The sequence below is a fragment of the Antedon bifida genome, chromosome 7 (assembly GCF_963402885.1).
Source record: "Antedon bifida chromosome 7, ecAntBifi1.1, whole genome shotgun sequence".
Classification (NCBI taxonomy): Eukaryota; Metazoa; Echinodermata; class Crinoidea; order Comatulida; family Antedonidae; genus Antedon; species Antedon bifida.
Window position 1 is genome coordinate 11,964,133 of NC_136232.1, and position 23,753 is coordinate 11,987,885.

General features: G+C 33.1%; 1 protein-coding gene across 1 annotated transcript; it reads left to right on the top strand.

Annotated features, from left to right (window-relative positions):
- Positions 1-57: 57 nt before the first annotated feature.
- Positions 58-23,688, top strand: LOC144849067 (uncharacterized). The gene is made up of 27 exons (XM_078706038.1): positions 58-149; positions 559-1,315; positions 1,738-1,811; positions 10,900-11,002; positions 11,869-11,948; positions 13,392-13,611; positions 13,891-14,090; positions 14,346-14,522; positions 14,644-14,835; positions 15,142-15,372; positions 15,814-16,025; positions 16,118-16,304; positions 16,582-16,686; positions 16,890-17,115; positions 17,336-17,511; positions 17,724-18,369; positions 18,701-18,907; positions 19,024-19,167; positions 19,600-19,802; positions 20,081-20,171; positions 20,249-20,511; positions 21,018-21,279; positions 21,367-21,605; positions 21,736-22,290; positions 22,645-22,780; positions 22,900-23,010; positions 23,104-23,688. Exons 2-27 carry the CDS (start codon positions 596-598, stop codon positions 23,314-23,316), a joined length of 5,973 nt encoding a protein of 1,990 aa, XP_078562164.1. The 5' UTR covers positions 58-149; positions 559-595; the 3' UTR covers positions 23,317-23,688.
- The last annotated feature ends 65 nt before the right edge of the window (positions 23,689-23,753 follow it).

Consider the following 23,753-nt stretch of genomic DNA (forward strand, 5'->3'; position numbering starts at 1 on the left):
CGTGTGTGTTATCTTCTTCCTCTGCTGTGTTGTGCTGCTGAAAAAGTAGCCGCGAGAGAGAAAGAGAGCGCGAGTGTCATGTGTATTTAAATGTTTTAGCATTGAATAGCCTAGCTGGCAGAACGACGGTGCTGAAGGCGAGATAAGAGGTAAGTATGTATTTTATCATGCACTAATACAATTCATACTAGGCCTAGTTAGTAGGCTTAGTTTTGTGGCATTTCATAGTTTTATACACTACGGTACGTGCATAGCCTAGCTAGGCCTAGCTAGCCTAGTCTGAATCCGACTGTCACTAGTCAGGCAGCCAGGTCGGGTCCAGGAGGTTGACTGTTCTCTGAAGAGGGAGACTGTAGTGCCAGGTATGGAACGCCAAAATATCAAAAATGTACACAAATATAAAAAAGTAGGACTAGGACTATTAACACTAGGTAACTAGGCCCATAATAATTATTAATATAATTACTAGGCAGACCTACTTAACTTATGCTATATCATTAGTCAAGTTTTACCTCTGAGACTGAGTGACTCAACAAAGTTTGTTTTCTCATTCTGCAGATGGAGTATTCTTGGTATTACAGTACATCCGATAAAAATGGAATTTAAACGTAAGAGAATTCCTGGAAGGACTGTTTCCAGGGAGCTCTTCAAAAATCACGAAACACCAGCAAGGAACCAAAGAAGTAGAAGGAAACATCAGCAAGAGAATGTTGGTGTTCCATTAGAGATTGCGTCAAGACAATCTTTAAACTCTAGGCCAAATGCACTCTCATCATCTGCACTCAAAACATCCACACTCAAAACATCTGATAATTTAAGTGATATTTCAATTCAATCTCGAAATTCGTACAGAAGTCATTGTACGCATTATGACTGGATGAAGCAGGAGAATGCCCCTGCTCTGTCACGATCCATGCCAATGACATTAAAAGATCTCCACCTAGGAAATGATGATTGGAGGAATCCTGAAGAAAGCCAAAGAAGCTTCAGCAATTCTTCAATGTCAATGACATTAAACGACCTAGAAGATGAAGATTATGTCACAAGAAGGAACTCTTACCGCCATTCGCGACCTATGACATTGGAAAGCAACTTAGACCATCATCAGATGAGAAACAGTTACCGCTATTCAAGCTCCATGCCAGTTCATACTTCTTCGCAGACATCGGATGGTTCCTGGAATGAACAACCGGATTTATTCCTTCCGGATTATTCCCAACGTCTAAGGAATCTACTTGTAGATGACATTGATGCTAAAACAATTCAGAGACAAAGTCCATCGCCAAGAACGAAACTTAAAAATATTTTATACATGGTAAGTGATTGCGAGTTTACTTAGTATGTGGTAAGTCAATAGAAACCACAAGGTTTTATATGTGTAAAGTCTATACTTTGTTACTGCTTCAGTTTCTTCAATTTTTAATTTTAAAAACATTTTATAATTATTAATTCATATCTTATTGAAATCATTTATCCTTCTCAATGACTTTAATATTTCTTTGTTTCTGTTGTATAGTCTTTATTGTAAATTGAAATGCTGTTCCAACACTTTCAGGCAGTTTTGTTGTGTTCCCTTTGCATATATTTTTTCAACTTTTCAAAGTTTATTTTTAATAGAATAAAGTTATAATGTTTGTAAAGCAATTTAAGTGTCATAGGATAAAACATTAAAAATTGTATGCAAATATTTCAGAATGTAAGTTAAATCAGATTTGTTTAATCTTTTTTTTCATTTAGAGTGATGATTGTTGTATAACGTCTAACACTGTAAAGTCAACTAGTTTATCACTGCCGACAGGATATGGTCAAAGGTATGTTTGATTAAATAGTGAAAATGAAATTAATAATATTTGTGTTTTACTGTTGAACTGTACACTGGTCTAATAAAAGGACATAATCCTTTATATCATAACTTTTCTATTAAAGCTGCATGTTTTTCCAAAATAAACCCATTTTGTTGGGATAGTAATGGCAAAAGAAAATCAATATTTTAAGCCACTGTACTCAGTACTGTACAGTAATAAACATGATCTTTTTAGTATACTCTTAATGTTTGGTGATTTACAATGTAGGGAGAATGGTATAAGAACAGGGTGATGGGTTAGCGTTTGTTGCTATGGTGATAGTATTGTGTACTTGGTTGTTTTACACTCCAGGAGATTAAGCGATTAAATTGACTCTAGTGAAATCAGAGGTCATCCTGACCTTAACTGACATTTTAAAGTTTAATGATCTTATTTTTTGTAGTAAGAATTTATAGTAAGTATTACTTTAATATTGTAAATGGTATACGAGCACATTAATTTAGGAACATCTTTTCAACATTATCACCGCCACTAAGCAAATGTGTAAATTCATATTATGTTATTCAATGGTGGGTGGAAGTACAAATAAAAGTTCACAAAAAGATCATTGTTGTAGATTTGTGAACACTGCATTTGACAACTAATAATGACAGACTTAGACTATGCTTTAAACAAATACCGTAAAAGAAAGTACAAACTTAAACTCACTAAGTGACACATGTACACATCGTAAGTCAACATTGAGCCTACAATGAAATGAACGTTTAAGTAAATACAATATTTCCATAGAGACTTCTACTACAACAATATGTATTTGGTTAACTGATGTACATTATGTGTGTGCTGGGTTTTATTATAGAATACATTGTAGAATGCATTCCCAAAGGGCAATACTCTCGTTCAAATTATGTTGGGGGCATCATGGGATGGACCACCATTGCAGATATTTTATTATGTATTTTTCAAATTTCAACTGTATTTAATAAAATGTTGCAGTTGCTTAGTTGCAAATATTATTGGAGATTCTAAATATGATTAAGTGAAAACTACAATTTTGACAATCATACAGAAGATAATTAAAAGCTTTGTCGTAGTACAATAATATAGTGGATACACAACCAAACAAAGAATGTTGACAAACATACAGAAGAGTATTTTAACTCCATTTATAAAAATATAAATAAAAGCTTTGTCAAGATTTAGTAATATGGTGGTAGATACACAACAAAACAAAGATCTTTATTTACAGTATAATTTCACTTTATTACTGTTATTAGTGATGTAACCAAAGTGTCTTGTTCTTTGGAAATGCCATTATTAATTTGGCAAATTGAATCTGCTGCTGCCTGGGGCTAGTTCAGCTGAGTAAATCACGCTCTTCTCTCAGAATAATTATGGTAATGGAATGAGATTGGTTTTGTCTTTGATTGGAAGCGCTAAGGAGATGGACTTTAATGCTGTAAAACAAATGAATACATTAAGCACAGTGAATTTCTGATTTATAATTCATTAATACATAAAGTATTAATTTGTTTTTGGCTACAAGAGTGTAGGTGTAATCTATCATTCCTTTCAGGATTGCTCATCTAAAAATCAAAATTTACAGAAACAGAAAGTTATCATCATAGTATTATTTATTATTATGCGTTTATGTGTATGTATGTTTATTTAAAATCATTAAATTTAGTGTATAAGAACTGCATATAGAGTATAGAAAGTTTTTACATTAATTTACTATATGGTTTTTAAATGTAAATTTTTTTTCAACAAGAAATTGTTTCATGCAATTCAATTCAATTTATTCCGGATTTTGCAATACAAACAATAATACTGTACATACATAACAATACATATATGGAATTGTTACAAATGTTATTAACATTAAAAATACTCCGAAAAGGTTTAACTGTGAACTTTCCAACAATGATGAGAGCAGTAGACCATTATTGGTACATTAAATAGACAGATGTTAGAATGTCATTGATACCTTAAGTTGGTCTATTGCAGCACTACAAGCTAATTAATGCCCAGTGTTTGTATGCCAAACATTCCAAACGAACGAGTGTAAACGAACAGTGCATGCTGACAACACTATCCCCACTTGCCCTGTGGGGGTCAAATAGTATTTAATGAAGCGAATCAAATTTCATATGCACCACAATCCATGGAGGCTCAAATATTATACAGTAACTCCATGCATTAAATAATAATAATAATAATCTTTATTGTCAACAAAAACAAAATTAAGTGACAAAAAATGGTGATATGGTAATACTGCCAGACTTCATTAAAAATTGAAATTTGTCAAAAGAAGCTATTTTTATCAATATGTTAAAATTCATATACTATCTATATTCCATTGGGTAGCTACATTTGCAATAATAATTGTCTATTGTATTAAAAATTGTTGTATAAATTAATTAACAAATACTAGTATGTGATATTACTAATTACAACTTTTCCATTGATTTTGAAACAAGAAATTCAGATGTTAGATACATAATATGACAACATAACATGAGGCAGCCAGGCAGCGTACAGATAAGACGTGTCTCGATTACTCTCTCTCGTGAACTGGTTTTTCGCCAGTGTTTTTCAACTTAAATCGACACCGATCCAGAATAATTGAACAACATATGGAACAGTAAGATCTGGATCTACGCTCAGCCTGTATTTTAACTATTTTATCTGAAATTTTTAATCGTTTTTATCCAGTTTTAATCCTCGTAAGACCATACTACGACGAGGGCGAGTCGGACCCAGGCAACGATCAAAGGAGAGGTGCCCGGTCTGGGCGGTGATTTCATCCTAAGCCTAGCTCGACTTTTTGCTGTTTTTAAGCCTAAGTGCAATATTGATCACCTCGATCTAAGTATCAACGACATCATAAATACTTTTTAAAGAAGTTTTATATGGATATGTACAGTTTTTTGATGTATTTTGGTGTTTTTTTATTCCGTTTTTATCCTGTTTACATTTGATTTGCTTCGTTGCGCTTGGCGGGAAGTTTTAATCAGCTGACCAACACTTGTTTACCTGTTTGATTGACTTTGCTAAGCTCCTGGACGACATTCAACCACTGATAAGGTAATTAAATCACTCTTAATAATGGCAGCGATTACTACAAATGTTCTTATTATTTTATGCCTTCTAGTGAGAATTAACTTTACCTGCCGCCCAACGTTAAACTCAGACATTTTTTCTACGTTAAACTCCAGCATATATGATAGCTGGGCAATTCAACCGAAGATACATACGGATAACCTGAATATAATGTCTCCCTTATGGACATTGTACGGATCTTCTAAACCGTATCCAGTTTGCCGCTTAAACTTAAAAAACCCAAGTTTCCTGATGGTACTTATTATTATCGCTGGAGACGTTTCTCCGAACCCAGGACCAATCAGAAACCCATGTTCAATTTGTAAAAAACCGATTGCGAAAACGCACAGGGCAATGAAATGCACTGAATGTAAATGTAACTACCATATCAAGTGCGGAAGAATAAATAAAATTGTATATGATAAGCAACGGAACTCGAAAGATAATTGGTTATGTCAAGAATGCCTCTTCAATCAGCTTCCGAATGATGAATGCATCAGTGACATTAATATTCATGACGAATTTATTGCCGACACAAATAATGTGAATGAAACCCAACAAGATGGACATACATGTACAGAAGACATTTACGAGCATTTAAGCGAGGAATTCAACGTGTTTAACAAAGGCCTACATTTTATTCACCTTAATGCGCGGTCATTAGTTAATAAAATGTCTGAACTAAGGCACATCGCATCGAAGACCAAAGCTACTGTTATATCCATCAGCGAGTCGTGGCTGGACGAATCCATCACCGATAACGAGATCAAAATTGATGGATATACAGCGCTCAGGAAGGACAGAAACCGGTCTGGTGGTGGAGTTTGTATCTACGTAAAAAATGAACGCGCCTTCACACGTAGAAATGATCTGGATATCGACGATTTTGAAGCAATATGGATAAATATATATCTGCCTCGTTCAAAGGAAATTGTGATTGGTACATGCTACCGCCCACCAAAACAGAATGTAACTTTATTTCAGAACAACTTTGAAGAAACTGTATCAAAAATCAAAGAGAGTAGTGAAATTTATATTCTTGGTGACTTTAACATATGTACTTTAAATATTAATCCAGTATCGCAAAGATATAATGATTGCCTTATAAGAAATGGTTTTAGTAATGTTATTAAGGATATAACTAGAATAGGAAAAGAAAAAAGCTCATGTTTGGACCACATTGTTACTAATGTACAAAATAATGTGAAGCAATCTGGAGTAATTAACATTGGCCTTAGTGACCATTTTCTTATTTATTGCACTAGAAAAATACCTAAGTCTCATGTTCATAAAAATGAACACAACTCCGCAAAATTACGATCTTTAAAAAACTATAATGTAAATAACTATCTTGAAACACTTAACGATATCGATTGGTCTGTTGTCACTAATAATGCCGATGTAAATATCGCGTGGTTAACTCTTAAAGATATCATCATTAAGGTGATCGACTCAATAGCGCCAATAAAAAAAGTTAGACTTAAACAAAACATAGCACCCTGGTTTACCTCCGAAATTGCCGATGAAATCAAAGTAAGAGACACACTTTTAAAACAATTCAAGAAAGATAAATCTAATCTAGATATATACAAATATTATTGTGCCTCTAGGAACAAAGCTCAGCGGCTGATCAAAAAAGCTAAATCTAATTATTTTCTCAATAAGATTGATGAAAATAAAGACAACCCTAAAAAATTATGGAAAACCCTCAAACAGCTCGGATACGAGAAGAAATGTAAAACAAACACTAAAATCGTTCTCGATGACAATGGTAAACAAACTTTCTGTCCAAATAGTCAGGTGGCTTAGCGACTAAAACGTTACACGGCGGACAAAAGCACCAAATTTGGCATGAGGCTTCTTTTAGGCGTACTAATTGATTTTTGCCTAGGAGCCACCCGATCAGCTTCCGATTTTCCAAGATGGCGGCCAAAATCCAAAATGGCTGCCAGTAAATTGGTATATCATATATCTCTGGCTGTAAAAGTTACAAATAGACAAATAATGTACTGAATCGAGAATTTCTGAGGTCAGTAAAACTGATTCAGGAAATATTATATAAAGTGAGTTCCAAGATGGCGCCCAAAAATAAAAATGGTAGCCATTGAAATTGAAATACATATAATCGTATACAAAGTCACAAATAGCCCATTCCTAATGTATTTTAGTCTGCAAATCAGAAGGAAAGTGCAAGCATTGCATTTTATGAATTTTTTAACCATGCTAGTTATAAAAACCCATGTTATCAAATTTCTAAAGTTTTTCCTTGACCTTTGACCTCAATTTGAATATTTTAATCCAATTGAAAACAAAATAACCATATCTCCGCAACGCTTACATTAAATTAAATAATTTTAGTGTCAAATTATTTGGAAGATGCATATTAATATTCGTCCTAATGGAAACATTTGTCAAAAAATGACCGGAAGTATGATTTTTGGTATTTTTGACCTTTGACCTACATGTCATATAACTTGGTAACTAACAGTTGGACAAACTTTAAATAGGTCTCAAATTAATCAGAAGATGGATGTTTCTATTCAGTCTAATACAAACTTTTCCAAGAAAATGACCCAGATTCTTGTTACTGACCTTTGACCTGTACTGGTAGTACACATTTCTATATCTCGAAAACTAGTGGTCGTAAAAGTTTTTTTATGAGAAATTGTTAGAAAAATATATATTTATATGTTTTATAATAAAACAGTTTCTATGAAAATGTAAAAGAATCATATTTATGATAACTAAATTTGTAATTTGTTAACATCCAATAGTATTTGTTATGTATTAAAATGTGTTATATTTGCTGATTTTAGGCACTTAACGTAAATTTATCTGAACTATGGATATTTAATGTAAAATTTGTTTTCTTTAATATAAAGAAAATGTAATTATCTATCAAATAAGACCATTTAAAAAATATTCTGACAAAAACTTAGTTAGTTACAGGTAAAAAAGTGTACTTTTACTTATGTGAACAGCGCCCTCAATCTTTATTTTCCCAAAAATACCACATTTTCAGAAACTGAACTGGTTATAACTTTTTTTTAATAGATTTTTTTTACAGTTACTTGTAATTTACATACCACCTCTACCATTTACTACAGCTACTTCATTTACATATTACGTCTGCCGTCCACAGATACTGTATGTGATTTCCTAGTTTACTGGCAGCCATTTTGGATTTTCCCACCATCTTTGCAACGAGTGACCTATAGGCCTATTATGTACCATGTCTAAAATATGTTTCAATGACCATGATTAGGCCTACTCCATGTTTTCCAACTTCGTTTGATACCTATATGCGATTTCTGCAACCAGAATGATATTCCAGTTTAGGCTACTGGCAGCCATGTTGGATTTTGGCCACCATCTTAACAACAAATGACCCATGTCATGCAAAATGTCTAAAATATGTTTCAATGACCATGAATACTTATGTTTTGATAGTTCATTTGCCTATATGTGACTTCTGCAACAAATGAAATGTGATTTTCCAATTTATTGGCGGCCATTTTGGATTTTGGCCGCCATCTTGAAAAATAAATTACGACCAGAGTGGCTCCTAGGCAAAAATCAATTGGTAGGTCCCAACGAAGCTCCATGCCAAATTTGGCGCTTTTGTCCACCGTGTAACGATTTCCTCATTTTTTGTTGTTAAGCCACCTGACTAAAAAGGCGTTGCCTCTCGTTTTAATGAGTTTTTCACGAATGTTGCGTCAACACTCGTCAAAAAACTCCCAAAATGCATAGGTCTTTTCACCATGTCCACTAACGATCTTCTTAAATACTACGTTAAATTAAAAGGAAAAATGTTTAAGCTAGAGCCTGTTACCATAGAATTTGTTAAAACTCAACTCGAAAGCCTAAATGTAAACAAAAGCGTCGGTCTAGATAATATTCCCTCAAGATTCTTACGTGACGGTGCGATAATCTTGGCTGAACCGATAGCTCATATCATTAACCTTTCGTTTAAAACCAATTGTTTTCCTCATGATCTTAAAATTGCTAAAGTTACCCCTCTATTTAAGAAAAATACTAGAACAAATGTTGAGAATTATCGGCCGATTAGTATTCTGCCTACGGTATCTAAGATTCTTGAAAAATCTGTAGCTATACAAGTTGAAAGGTATCTTTCCAAAAATAATATACTTTATGCCTATCAATCCGGTTTTCGGCAGGCCCATTCAACTGAAAGCAACCTCATAAATCTCATCGACGGTTTAAAAAACAATAAGTCCAAAGGCCTTCTTACTGGAATGGTTCTAATTGACTTACAAAAAGCTTTCGATACCGTCGATCATGTGATTTTAATTAACAAGCTAAAATGCATGGGTTTTAAGTGTACTGACTGGTTTCAATCTTATCTCGCTATTACTAACCGCACACAAGTTGTCAGTGTGAATGGTACCTGCTCTGAACCTCTTATAGTTACTCATGGTGTACCGCAAGGTAGCATCTTGGGCCCTATTCTTTTTCTATGTTATTTAAATGATATTGCTTCTTGTATTGATTCTGATGTTCAATTATTGCTTTATGCTGATGATTCTACGATTCTGTATTCTCATCACGATGCCACCAAAATCGCTCATAAATTAAGTACTGTCCTAGCTAAGTGCCAGGACTGGTTAACTGAAAACAAATTATCTTTACATGTTGGCAAAACCGAAAGTATTATCTTTGGTAGCAGAGCGAAGCTTAACAAAGTAAAAGAGTTTTCTGTAGAATTAATGGGCCGTAGAATCAAAAGTACTAAGCAAGTTAAATATTTAGGTATTGATTTAGACCAATATGTATCATGTGATATCATTGCAACTAGTGTTATCAGTAAAGTTAAGTCAAGGTTGAAGTTTTTACATAGGCAAAGTTCGTGCTTGAATAAAAAATGTCGTAAACTATTAAGCACTGCTTTAATACAATGTACATTTGACTATTCTGCCTCGGCATGGTACGGCGGTGTCAATAAGAATCTTAAACATAAATTACAAACTGCCCAAAACAAGATGGCACGTTTCATTTTAAATGTTGGTCCGAGGTCTCACATAGGTGCCAAAGAGCTTTCCGATCTTGGGTTTCTTAATGTCAGCCTCAGAAATAAGTTTTTAAGATTAAATTATGTTCACAAAATTCGTTATAACTTTAATACGCCTTCTTTCCTTAAGGATAACTTTTTGTTAATTTCTGATCATCACAACCATTTCACCAGGGGTACAACATTTAATTTTGTCACTCCTAAGGCTACTGGCGTTAATGATACGACTTTTTATTTCTTAGGTATCCGTGACTGGAACAGGCTCCCCAATTCACTCAAATCAATACAAAATAATGCAACCTTCAAAATAAAACTTAAAGAATATTTTAATAATGAACAGCTTGGTATTTCAGTTTAATTAAGCTATTTTTAATATTGTTTTTTTGATGTTTTCTTGTCTTGTATGTATTTTCTTGTTTTTTCATTTTTACTGAGTCATACTTAACGATAATTGTACTAGGCCCAACCACTCACTTTTCAGTCATTACGGATTGGACCCCATTGGAAATAAGTTTACTTTTTTGTCGACTTAATGGGTTATCCAGGTATTCTTTTTATACATTGTATATTTTAACTTTTATGTATGAATATCAAATAAAATCAATCAATCAATATATAAATCGTAAACAATAACACAAAAGTTTGCATTTCAAATATTAATAAAAGGTCTTTTGTTTGTAAGAAAATATGTCCGTTTATTTTGATATTTGAATTGTTTTTCCTGATCAATGAATTAATCCAAGTTACTAATATTAGCCTTTGCTATGATACTGTTGTAAATGCCTTGAGGCTATGTCGGCTTTGTTCTCACAAGCTGCTATTCACAGTGGCAGTAAGGGTGCACTATTACCGTTCATCTTTCTGCATATACCGGTATTCATTCATTTCTTTTATTTTCTTATTTTTTATATATATATAAATAGTTTGTAACTTCGTGGCTGTTTTTTTAAATTGTTGTAGAAAAACGAGTCCAAGACGAACTGCATCACTTCTGTGGGTTTTCAAGTTGCTTGATATTTTACATTGTGTACCACCTGAGCAACACCAACAACTCATTACCAAGGTATTCTACATGTACATCTTGTACATATCTACATTGTCAATGTCAGTCATTTACTGCATATTAATGTTTTTGTTAAGATTCAAGAATACGAGAGTCCATTTGGTACCACATTCTAAGAAAGCCTCTATCCTTAAAAAAACGCAAAAAAACACAGCCACATAAAAGTCTCTGTGATTTTTGCACCAAAAACATTGTTTGTTCATCCAGAGAGAGACAGAGAAATAACATGTTTTGCCAGTTTTGTGTTTTTATATTTTTTTTACAGTATTAGTTGTATGTTAAAGATGTATTGTCCCCCAAAATCATGAAAAATAAAGATTTTTAAAATCGGACTTTGAATAGGCCATTTTGCAGTTTTAATGAAGTTGTTCACTTCCATAAAAAAAAAAACGGGGAAAAAAATTATTTCACCTATAAAAAGACAAAATAAATAGTTAAATTACCCAAAAACTCATTGTCTTCCAGACAATTTGACCATTTTTTGCTTTAAATTACATTTTTCTCAGGTAAATAAATTTTTTTCAGACCCAATTTTTTGTGAGAGTGAATAACTATTATGTGACATTAAAATAACATATTCAACAACAAAATTAAAAAAAATATTTTTTTAGGGGGACAATATATCTTTAACATAAAATGCATTGATATTCAATTTTTATAAAGGATAAAGTTGACAGTTTGAAAGAGAGAGTAGGTTTACAGCCTTATATAGAGGAGACTGAAGCTTAGGAAAATCAGAGAATCTAAAGTGTATGACTCATAATGTATTCTCTTGGGATTAATGGATTGCATGGCTTTGCATAATGCTCCCAAGTGCCTCATCTATTTTTTTTTATCTGATTTTTAAAATGAATTCATAATTTTAGGCCTATTGGTTACGAAGATGGCAAGCATACGTTAGAAAGGTGAAGGGAGAAAGAATGCTGTTTATTGAACAACAACAACGGTAATATACATCAACAGAATTTGATATAAAAATACATCTTTAGGCACATTTAATTAAACTTGTAATTTGTATACAACAATATAGATATAAATACAAAGGCAAGCACTGATAAAATGACAGTGCTGAGGTATCAGTGGCTGGATCTCAATGGTGATACAAAATATAATAAACACTGATAAAATGACAGTGCTGTGGTATCAGTGGCTGGATCTCAATGGAGGAACAAAAACAAATAAGCACTGATAAAATGACAGTGCTGTGGTATCAGTGGCTGGATCTCAATGGAGATACAAAATAAAATAAGCACTGAAAAAATGACAATACTGTGGGTATCAGTGGCTGGATCTCAATGTAGATACAAAATAAAATAAGCACTGATAAAATGACAGTGCTGTGGTATCAGTGGCTGGATCTCAATGGAGATACAAAAAAAAAGCGAAAAGCTAAATCAAAACTATAGGGTAAAACGAGATATAGATATAAATATCTTGCACTGCCAATAAACAAACACAAGCTCCAACACTAACAATGGATCGTCTTGTTAGGATAGAGGCTTATATTGGCTCATCTTCTATACTAAGTAAAGTATTGTTGGCCTTTTATTATTACTCATTTAAGAATCTCAGAGCTATTGTTAAGTACGGTACTTAAAATAAAATAGTCAATATTTAATATTTGCTTAGCTTTCAAATGCGTTACTTAATACAAACTTTGTAGAGTAAACAAATTATACATTTCAGCGTCTTTTTACTTTATTTAAAATCAAGTGACCTAGTAGAAACCTTAGCTAGCACTAAGTATACCAATGATATTTGAAAAACAGAAACAACAAAACAAAAGAAGAAACAAAACTACTTTTAAAAAAGGAAAGTCTTAAGATAGTGTTTATATCGTAAATCAGATTGCAAGTTCTTGGAGTAATTAAGAATTGCTATCAAACTTTTTTTGTCAAACTAGTTTGATAGTGTAGTCAGAGCTTAGACAAAAGTCAGTAACTTAAACATGTTAAATGCAGATGTCCAAAATTAATGCTTTTCATCATTCTTTATGTCAACGTTGAGATATATTATAAATTATGTTGTAATTAAATTTATTGTATAAACATGAATTCTGATGTTATTAGCATCCTCATCGTTCATTATATACAGTCACCTTTCACCTTCATTAGAAAACAGTATTCAAATTAATGCCTTTCTTCTGTATATTATAATAAAGAGATTATCTATTTCATTATCGAGATTTTAGTTTTCAACTTGGATGTCACAATGCATCTTAATCTTTATTCTGTAGTATAATACTTTAATAGTTACCACAAATGTATTTCATTTATTATTTCATGTCTATCCTTACCATGAAAGCCTTCCACCAATATTGTTAACTATAATGTAATATTCACAATTTAGTATTCAATTTATTTGAATTTAATTGTTTTTTATTTTCCAGTGCAATTGACTGCTATAACAAGAATCTACAACTGAGAGTACTCAAGTCATGGATGTTAGTTATTATACATAAGAAATCAAAGGCTGATCATCTACATGAAAACCATCTGAAAGCAAAAGGGTTGAAATCTCTGAGTTATTGTGTAAAACGTTGTAAAATTGATGCGGAACAAGCGGCTGATTTCCATTTGTCTTGCACCCTTAAGTCGTACTTTGTCATGGTATGACACCTGTATATTGTTGCTAATTGGTATACTTTCTACATCCTCAAATACATATCTATTGTCCCATGGAGATCCTATATTTAATACAGTAATACACACTTTTATTGTTATATTTCCTCCAATACATATTTATTGTCCCATGAACGATCCTATCTCTATCATTAATAATACATACTTTTTCTTCTTTTCTAAGAAATGCCAAAGTTGACCTTTTGCCTAAAGCTCTGTCTACACTATCAAACTTTATGTGACAACAAAATGTGTTTTTTTTTCTAGTGGCAAAAACGATACTATTCCAAGAGGAAACATCAACTGAAAGTTTTCTTCCAAAAATGGGAAAAAGCGAAACTGGATAAAGAACGTCTTCGTATTATTCAGCATTTTAGCATCAAACAAACGCTGTCAAAGTTCTTTAAAAGATGGAAAGAACAGTGCGAGACAAATAACAAAGAAAGAATCGCATCATTATATTACAAGTAGGTTTTGTTTATTAGTATTTATTACAATTATTGAAAATTTCATTTCTTTTCTAACAAACAAATGAGTTTGTCTAGAAAAGTTAACCACAGTCGTGCAGTCTTCTTAACCAGGCAATTTTATATATGCAAGTCTCTATTATATAAATTAAATTTTGCTATCAGTAATGTAATTTTCAAACATTTATTTTAAATGAAATACTAACATAACAATGGTGTGAATCATTAAAAACTATTTTTATTCTTTTTTTTTAGAGTCCTACTAATTTCAAGATATTTCGCATTGTGGAGAACTGCTGTTCAAAACAACAGGATAGCTTATCAAGATGTTAGAAAAGCTACAAACTTCCATAATTCAATGATCGCAAGAAAGATGATGCGAGAATGGAAAATACAGACAACGAAAGCAACTCTTGCTAAGATGCATTACAGGTTTGTTTCTCATCAAACTTATTTTTTGTAAATTTTCATCATGTACTATCTTGAAGTGCATTTAAATCTTAATGTTTAGAGTTTGTGGTACTCTGATACTAATTTTTTTTCTTTTAAACAGTAATCACCTTTCGTACAAAGTGTTCTCTGGCTTGAAAAGAGCAGTGCAAGTTTCCAGAGTAGAACGTCTTGAAGATAACAGTAAAGCCATGGAATTGAAAAGATTATGGCTGTGTCGACATTGCCTAGCGACATGGAAAAGGACACTCAGTCAGAAGAGGTTTCAGAAACGAATAGAAAGAAAACAAATTATGTACTGAAAAAATGACAGACTTCTTCTACTACTGTCTTTTTCATAAATATATAAATATATATAAATAGTTTTAGGTTGTAATATTTTTATTGTAATATTATATAATACAGCATTGTATTGTTTGTTTTTAGTATTTTGTCTTTTAATTTATGTTTTTATAGATTACGACGCTTTATATATTGTATTCATTTGTCTAATTGCATGTTACATTCAACCAATCAAATTTCATTTTTACCTTGTTGTTTAAATGACAATAAATACTATTATATTTCAATTAATTTTTTCTGTTTATCAACTTCCTTTTAGACGTGCTTTTCAAATATGGTGCTTAAAGTTACAACGAAGCCATATCCAAACACGACTCGTCTCGGCTCTTGCTAACAAGAATCTTTTGAAGCGATACTTTACAGTTTGGTGCACAAAGGTCAAAGAAGCTGAACAACGCCAGATTGGTGCTATTTATTTACTTAGAAATTTAAGGATGAAAATTGTCTTCCAAAAATGGCTGCAGATTACTAAAAGAAATATACAACTCAGGTAGGTCATTTAAGCTCTGTTCACATTCTGGTCCGGTGGCCTGATAACAAATTCTGTAAACTGTGTTTAGAAGCTCATGCGAGTGAGTTGAAAAATGTGACAGCCAGAGTTTTCTCTGGCCACCGGACCAAATGGAACAGAGATTTCAGCCATAACTTTATCAACATTGTTAGACTGTGAACCTTCGTAAAGCTCTGTCTATCAAACTTTAAAAAAAAAAATCTGATGTGCCTAAATATGGTAGTGATGTGCCCAAATATGGTAGTGATGTGCCCAAATATGAAAGTGATATGACATCATCATGTCCATATATGGACACATCACATTTTTTTGTCCCATAAATTTGGTAGTGTAGACAGCTTAATCCATTCCTCTACCTTTCCAGATTTAGAATATTTGCTTTGTGTACCATGTTTTACTGTAATAAATCAATTTTCACAGGGAAAAACTTGAAGGATTTCAATCATCAAAGCAAAAATGCTGCAAACACCGGATCCTCATTGGTTGGAAGTCTTTACACCTGGAACGTCAGAAGTGGTCACTACAGTGTGCAAGAAATGCATGGAACATTTGGGTGTCATTGGTCAAGCAGAGAAAAATGGAGCAGATATTCAACCAATCACAGAACAGAGTAGAGAATAGATTACTAACAGGTGAGATGTAAATATATTTTGGTACTGTAGGTTATTGTGGTCATTTATTGTTTAATTTTGTTTTAAATTAATATAAATAAATTGTCTTTTAGTTTACTTCAATTCTTGGCTTGCTGCCAAAAAACGAGTAGACTTGAATGCAGAAAGAGCATTATCATCTAAGAAGTGTCTACAACGGAGCCTACTACATCAAATGCTTCTTGACTGGCAATTGAAGACTAGAAAGTCAAAGGTCATTGCTCCCATGCGGCTTAGACAAGACAAGAAGCTGTTATGCAGGTAAAATAGAAATGGTTTCCTTGGAAACTACTCTCTTTTTAAATTAAACAAAAGCTCTGTCTACAATATCAAACTAGTTTGACAAAAAAGGTGTGATTTGCCCAAATATGGTAGTTATATGACATCATCATGTCCATATATGAGCATATCACATTTTTTGTTACATAAAGTTTGATAGTGTAGACATAGCTTAAGATCCATTCAGAGTTTACAACAAATTGGAAAATAAATGTTAGAAATTAGATATATATATAATACATATTTTGATTGGTTGCAGAGTATTTACAGCCTGGTCAACATGGTCAGCTACAAGTTCTGACCGTAAGCAAAAGTTGATAATATTTCAGCAACGCAAACTTTACAAGATATTCATCAACTGGAGGTAAGCATTTCATAATAATTTACTCTGCCTTTAGTAAAGTTTAGTTTGCCATGTACTGTATTTTAAAGTAAATAAAAAAAAGATTTTTTTTTAAACTATGGTGTATCAAAAACCTGACTTTACTAGTGGTTACCTTTAAACTTAAATATTCATTTACTTCTTAATTGCTTTTTATTAATACATTTAATTTTTTTGTTCTTCAGGTCACAAGTTAATTTATTAGTTAAAGAAACAGAGGCAAAAGATAAATTGTTGAAGTTGAGGATTCGTCAAGTTATCTGCAGTTGGCGTGCTGTTGTCAGTCGTCACAAAAAACAAGTTAAGTTCTTTCAGTCGACCCAGAAGAGAATGATGAATCAATTGTATTTCACTTGGAAAGCTACATGTGAAAGCTTGGAAATGAAAAGAGAGATTAATAGAGGCAATGAGGTATGTTCTTTGTTTCATATAAAATTGTTACTACAGTAGAACCCATCCTTTGAACACCCATATTAAGGGCACACTTTGCTGTGAAAGGGGATAACACTATGCCAAACTTCTAGGGCACTTTGTTGGTCACAAAGGTGTCCCTTACTGAAAGGTTTACAGAATGTGCTCTCTCACAGTGTTGTTTATGTTGTGCTCGCCACGTCCACTTTTCTTTTTTAAGGCTCGGGAGTATATTATGAAGATGACAACAATAAGAAATTGGAAAAGAGCAATTCAACAGCAGCTACATCAGGAAACTGAAAGTTGTGAAAAAATACAACAATTACAAGAGTGTAACAGACGAAATGCTGCCTTCTCTGTCTGGAGAAGGCAACTTAGTTGTCAAAAACTGGCAAGGTAAAAGGGTTATTAGACTATGGATGTGTATTATTGTCTTAAAACATTAAACTCTGTCTCAAACTAGTTTGCCCAAATATGGTAGTGATATGCCCAAATATGGTAGTGATATGACATCATCATGTCCATATATGGGCATATTACATTTTTTGTCACAAACTTTGATAGTGTAGACAGAGCTTTAAATTTAGTGTATTATTATCTTCCAACAGAGCAAAGTGTGATGAGTTCCAGATACGTCACTTACATGGAGTGTTTATCACATGGCACCAACTGACTCAAAATGTACTTCAGGATTCCTTCTCAAGGTTCTCTATGGCAGTGCTGTCTCAATGCCTTATAGAAGATAGCATTGAAGGAACTGAACAAACCAGCAGTGATCTTGCATACCAGAGTAGCCCTGAGGGTGATTGGAGTAGGTTTCCTCTGGATGAGTCTAAAAGCTCTTTTGAAGATCAATTGAGACAAGTTGACATGATTGATGGGACAAACCATAGGCAGCAGATTACAAGACTGCAGTCACTTCAGGAGAGTGTAAATAGCCCATCTCTTAGGATGAGGTCCCAGAGTTGGTCTTCAGGCCAGCAAACTTGGATGTCAGCAGTAACTTCAGATTTAAGGTGTCATAATGATGACCATGTGATAGCAGATGGCAGATCCAAGACAATCAGTATGTTTCCGGAACAAGTATCTGGACTGTTTGTTTGCAATGAGAGAGGTGATGGGAACCATTTAAGTGACACCTGGTGGTGCCTCGATGACAGCAGAGGGCGCTCTTCCAGCTTAATTCCTTCAAGTGGAACAATTAGCAGTAGAGAAGACTCCGTTCCTGGTCTTCCTAGTGAATCATACACTGTAGTAAGTCAACATTGTTTTGCCATTGAATTCATACATTTATTTTGTCATTCATCCTGGTAAATATATCAGTAGACGAAGTTAGAACGAATCAACTGGACTTAGTGTAAAAACATTTGTAATTGTTTGTTGAAAAGTGATTTGTACTTTTTACGATATCTATAATATTTATTTATTTATTCAACTTTGTTAACAGCTGTACTACAGCAGTACAGCTGACTTGAAGAGGCAATCTCAAAAACGACATTCAAACATAAATATGCAAGAGGTTTCATAAAAGTATTAATTTTAGAATACAATACAGTAAGTGTACAGTATTTGATTGATTTCTTAGATTAGGTTAAAGAAGATTATACGACATTGGAAGCACTGGCCAGTGAGCATAGCGTTTAAACAGTGGTGGAAATATACTCAAGACATGAAGCTGCTTAGAGAGTCACAGCAGCAATTGCAACTACGACAAAAACAACTACACCAGAGGGCTGTGTTTCCATATTGGCTTCAACAAACGCACCTCATGAGACAAGCGAGGGAACACTATGTAAGATACTATAATGCACCTTGTATTGGTTTATTCATGGAATTTCATGAAAATGTTTTCCCCATACAACTCATAAACATTAATTATTTGTATTGTATGTAATTTTCCATTTACAGAATGTTGTGTTGATGTCAAACTGTCTTCATAAATTACTCCATTATAAGAAGCAAAGACATAAGAAACACAAGGACACAGTAACGGCAAATAACTTCTCACAACGGACACAACTGGGTAACTCCTTTGACACATGGAGAATTAAGGTATGCCAGTCATGTTGGTAACTGAGTGGCTAGGACACTTATAGTTATAGGACTCTCATACAGAGAGACCCAGGCTCAAATCCTGCTAAGACCAACTCTCAGTCTACCAACTGTTAATGAGTACCTCGGTGAAAAAATACTGAGGGGATAAGATGGAATGGAATGGGCCACCCTACCACTTTAATAATGCCAAGGCTTAGTACAATGAGTTCTAACAGCTCACCCCCTTAAATTCAGAAGTTATACAGTACTCACCTATACTTTTATGCTCTAGCTTTATTTGTATTGTATTTGGGTTAGAGTTACCATAAATATTTATATATACTCTATATAACCATGGAAACCTTAAAGTTTAAAGTTCAAAGTAATATTTTACCATTTTATTCAACTTTCTTGTAAACTGCATATAAGGATTTTATTTATTTTCTCAAGTCACTTGAAAACCAGAAAATCATTGGTGTAATGGATACGTGGAAAGAATACATGGGGTGGAGTGAAGATGCTGAACACAAAGTGCAAGTAATGAGGGAAGAACTTAAGTTGGTAACAATCAAAGAATGCTTATATATCTGGAAAGTTAAGCACAAACAACTACAGATGGTTGATGAATATAGGAATAATGTTCTGAAAAGGAGGTATGTTACTAGTTTAAATCTAACTTCCAAGTACGTAGCTAGTTAATTATTTAGAATATATTGGCTAACTTTCAACAATATGGGCTATTTACACTAATACACAATATGGGCTATTTACACTTACACAATATAAGCTATTTATACTTACACAATATAAGCTATTTATACTTACACAATATAAGCTATTTATACTTACACAATATAAGCTATTTACACTCACTTTATCAGATATTGTTATATGGAAAAGTTTTTTAGTTTTTAGTTTACCTTTGTTTTAGGTGTTTGTTGGAATGGTTAAAGCAATCGTCATTCCAAGCGATATCAAACAAGAACGTGCAACAATTCAGGACAAAACATTTGCTTAAAAAGGTAAGTACATTATAAATTCCTATCTGTTAATTTTTCAAACAAAACATGTTTTTATTTCCATTTAAATCCATTTTCAGGCATTTGGCAAGTGGAAATTTCAATTACGAATACATTACATGACGATAGAGAACATACAGTTAAGACAGTCTGTACTACTTGGTCAGATAGTGAATATCTGGCATGAATACACCAAGAAAAGGTCAAAATTGAGGACATTAGCGTCAAATGGTCGGCAAACATTTGATCACCGCAACAAACGTATCTTCTTTCAATTATGGAAACATCAGGCACAGAAGATGCAAGAAGCTACACATATTTCAAATTTAACCTGTCTGAGAAGGTGACTAAATTCATGATCTTTGAACACACTACTTATAGTTATTATTATTATTTTTATTATTATTACTTGTATAGCGCACATTTATACAACATTTATAATAATATTTATCAGAAACATATATTACATGCAAGTATTTATGGGTATAGTATAAGTGTAATGGAAACATTTCTGATCTCTGTGAGTATAACTTGTATAGCTGGTACTGGTGGTTCAGGTAACCGTCTACATAGAGACATCTGGTAGCCATTGACATCAAGTTGCCATTGACATCAAGTTGCCATTTAGATTAATGCTACTTTTAAGTGTACACAATATTTGTTTTTGTTTTTTGAGAGTGACATACCACAGACATTGCACTAAATTACACAAAGTAGTTTATAATATACTAGATCGGAACTCATAGACTTCTAGTGAAGCTGGCCCTGATGTAGTTCCATCTAGCAAGTTGACTTGCTTACAGTAAATGTTTATGACTGTTATAATAATAACTTAGCTTTTTGTACTAGATGTCTTACCAGCTGGCATCAAGAGGTTAAGAAAAGAGCTGAACAAACAACAAGCCTACAAAATCTGAGAACTAAGACGACATCAGTTCATTTACGACAGAACTTTCTCGTTTGGAAGAGAGGTACAGAGTGTCAAAGACTTCTAAAGAACAGTTTGAAAATAAAGGAGGAATGTAAGAAGAAGGAGGTGATGAAAACCTGGAAAGAGTTTATAAGATTATGCAAAGCTGAGAAGCATCACAGACAACAAATGCTTTTAAAAGTAGGTGAAGACATTCAACCTACAATTCAAAGTTTAAAATGATTATATTGTATTTGATGTTTTATAATTATGTACTCTTATATTTAGACAATTAGATTATGGAGAGAATGGTTTGTGATTGAACAACAAACCAGACAGAGGCTACTTCAGGTTGTAAATCATTGGAGGTCAAGAGTAGACAAGAGTAAACAATTGGAGCAGTGTGTGGTGATGTTGGAGACGACAAGAACAAAGTCAATTCAACAGAGGGGGTTTGTAATTTGGAAGGAAGAGACAAAGAAGCAGAAGATAGCAGTATCTCACAGCAGACATATGACAATGAAGAGGTATAATTTGCCCATTTTTCGAAAAATTCTCTGTACTTTAACATAGAAATACTGTATACAGTAAATTTATCCGAAATATTGACACACAAAGTGGTAACTATCAAATTAAATTAAAGATTTTTTTTTCTAGGATTGTCAAGTCATGGTTGAATTATGCTAAACAAAATCATGATAATAAGTGCAAAGTAGGAGAATTCAAAGATAGAAGATTACAAGAACATATGTGGAGATTGTGGAGAGAAAAGCTGAACGATCAACACAGAGTAAGAGAAGCAATAAAGACGTTAGAAGAGAAGAGGCTAAGGCGTGTTATCAATGCTTGGCATATGCAGATAAGAAAACAAAAAGAGCTAGTGAACACATGCAAGAAAGTTAACCACGCTCTTTCAAATAAGAAAATGCAAAATGTGTTTAAAAAATGGAAAGAATCTTTGGATGTAGTTCTTGTTATGAAAAGACAAGCAGAGTCAAGTGCCCTCGTACGGTTGATGTTGCTAAGGGAAAGAGCATTCTATGAATGGAAGCAAGCTACATTGACACAGCGGGCAGTTAAGCATCGTGAGGATTGCCTAATGAGGGCAGTGTTCTGTGCATGGAAGCAGCACTTTAAGGAAGATAGAGAACAGAAACAATTTGACCAGGATCTTCAAGAACTTGCAGACTGGCATTATCAAAGACGTTTAAGGTAATGTACACACATTTATCGATTTAACTAGAGTACAAAGACATACTGTATATTATATTTGAGAAAGTGTAAAGTTGATCCTTAATCTCTGTAAACACTATCAAACTTTATGTGACAAAAAAATATGATGTGCCCATATACGGACATGATGATGTCATACCATTACCATATTTGGGTATATCACTACCATATTTGGACACATCACACTTTTTTTGTCAAACTAGTTTGATAGTGTAAACAGAGCTTAAGGTAACATAACATAATCAATTATTTTCTCTTCATCTTTATAGTTTATTCAAACTACCATTCAGATATAAATAAACATATTATTTTAAACAACATTACATTCTTTAGGAGAGTAATTATAAGGGAATGGTACTATGACGTGAAAGTAGAAAAGTTTAGGAGAAAGCAAAAACAAAATGTGATGAAACAAACATTTAATACATGGACTACGAGGACCAGCCAGTCTCTGATGGCAACGCAAATAGTAAGTGATTATTATATTGCCATTCTTCATCAATGTGCTTGTAGCATGAATGTGGGTTATTCTTTATTTACTGATAAAAAGCTGTATAATATTTTTTTAAACCCATATATTGTTTTCAGGTTGAGTACAAACTTTATTCTCGATTCTGGAAGCAATGGAGGACAGCTTTTGTGACCAACCATGTCCTCAAAAACATGGATGTGAAAAGAAACAGCCACATTTCATCACAGGTAATTCTGGTTTTTTTTCAAAATCTACTATACATATAATAATTCTACTAAGCAAATGGAAGTTTCACAAATGTATTTTCTACTCCATTTCAGGTATTTAATAGCTGGCAACGACTGTCCAGTCTGCATAGCTATGGGAATCAACTAAGGCAACAGAACTCGCAAGAAGTTCTGAAAACCTCATTTTCAAAATGGAGGGAGGTTTTCAACAGCCTAAGCTCTTCCAGTAATTGTTCTTCCACCCCACCTACCGATAATAACTCTTCATGTTCAAGTGAATTGGCTGCTATTTGGGAATTCCAGTAATAATGTAGAGTATATGGATTTGCTGCAAACTTGAGAGTTTGACACCGGAGTGTCAACACCTATGTTTTTGTATGGTGGTAAACTCTTTAGTTTTGCTAGGCCATGTGTGTGAAAGGGGTTTAAATAATTGTAATATTGTACTGTATATACTGTATTTCATATACTTTTATCAGAATTTATAACAATCTAAACAAATATATTCTACACAATTTTATATAAACTGTAAAGAGAATTTGGAATTTGTATTAATGGAAAACCATTTATGTATTCATATATTTTTAATAAAATTTATTTGGCAAATGCTGCATAGCAATATTTATTTTCTTTGCTTGAACACTAAAGGTTGTTTGTGTTTTTCCTCCCTATTTCAATGCGCATTTTGTTAATAAAAGAAAACATTTTCCCAACTATCTGTATTTTTTTATCATGTTCTAACA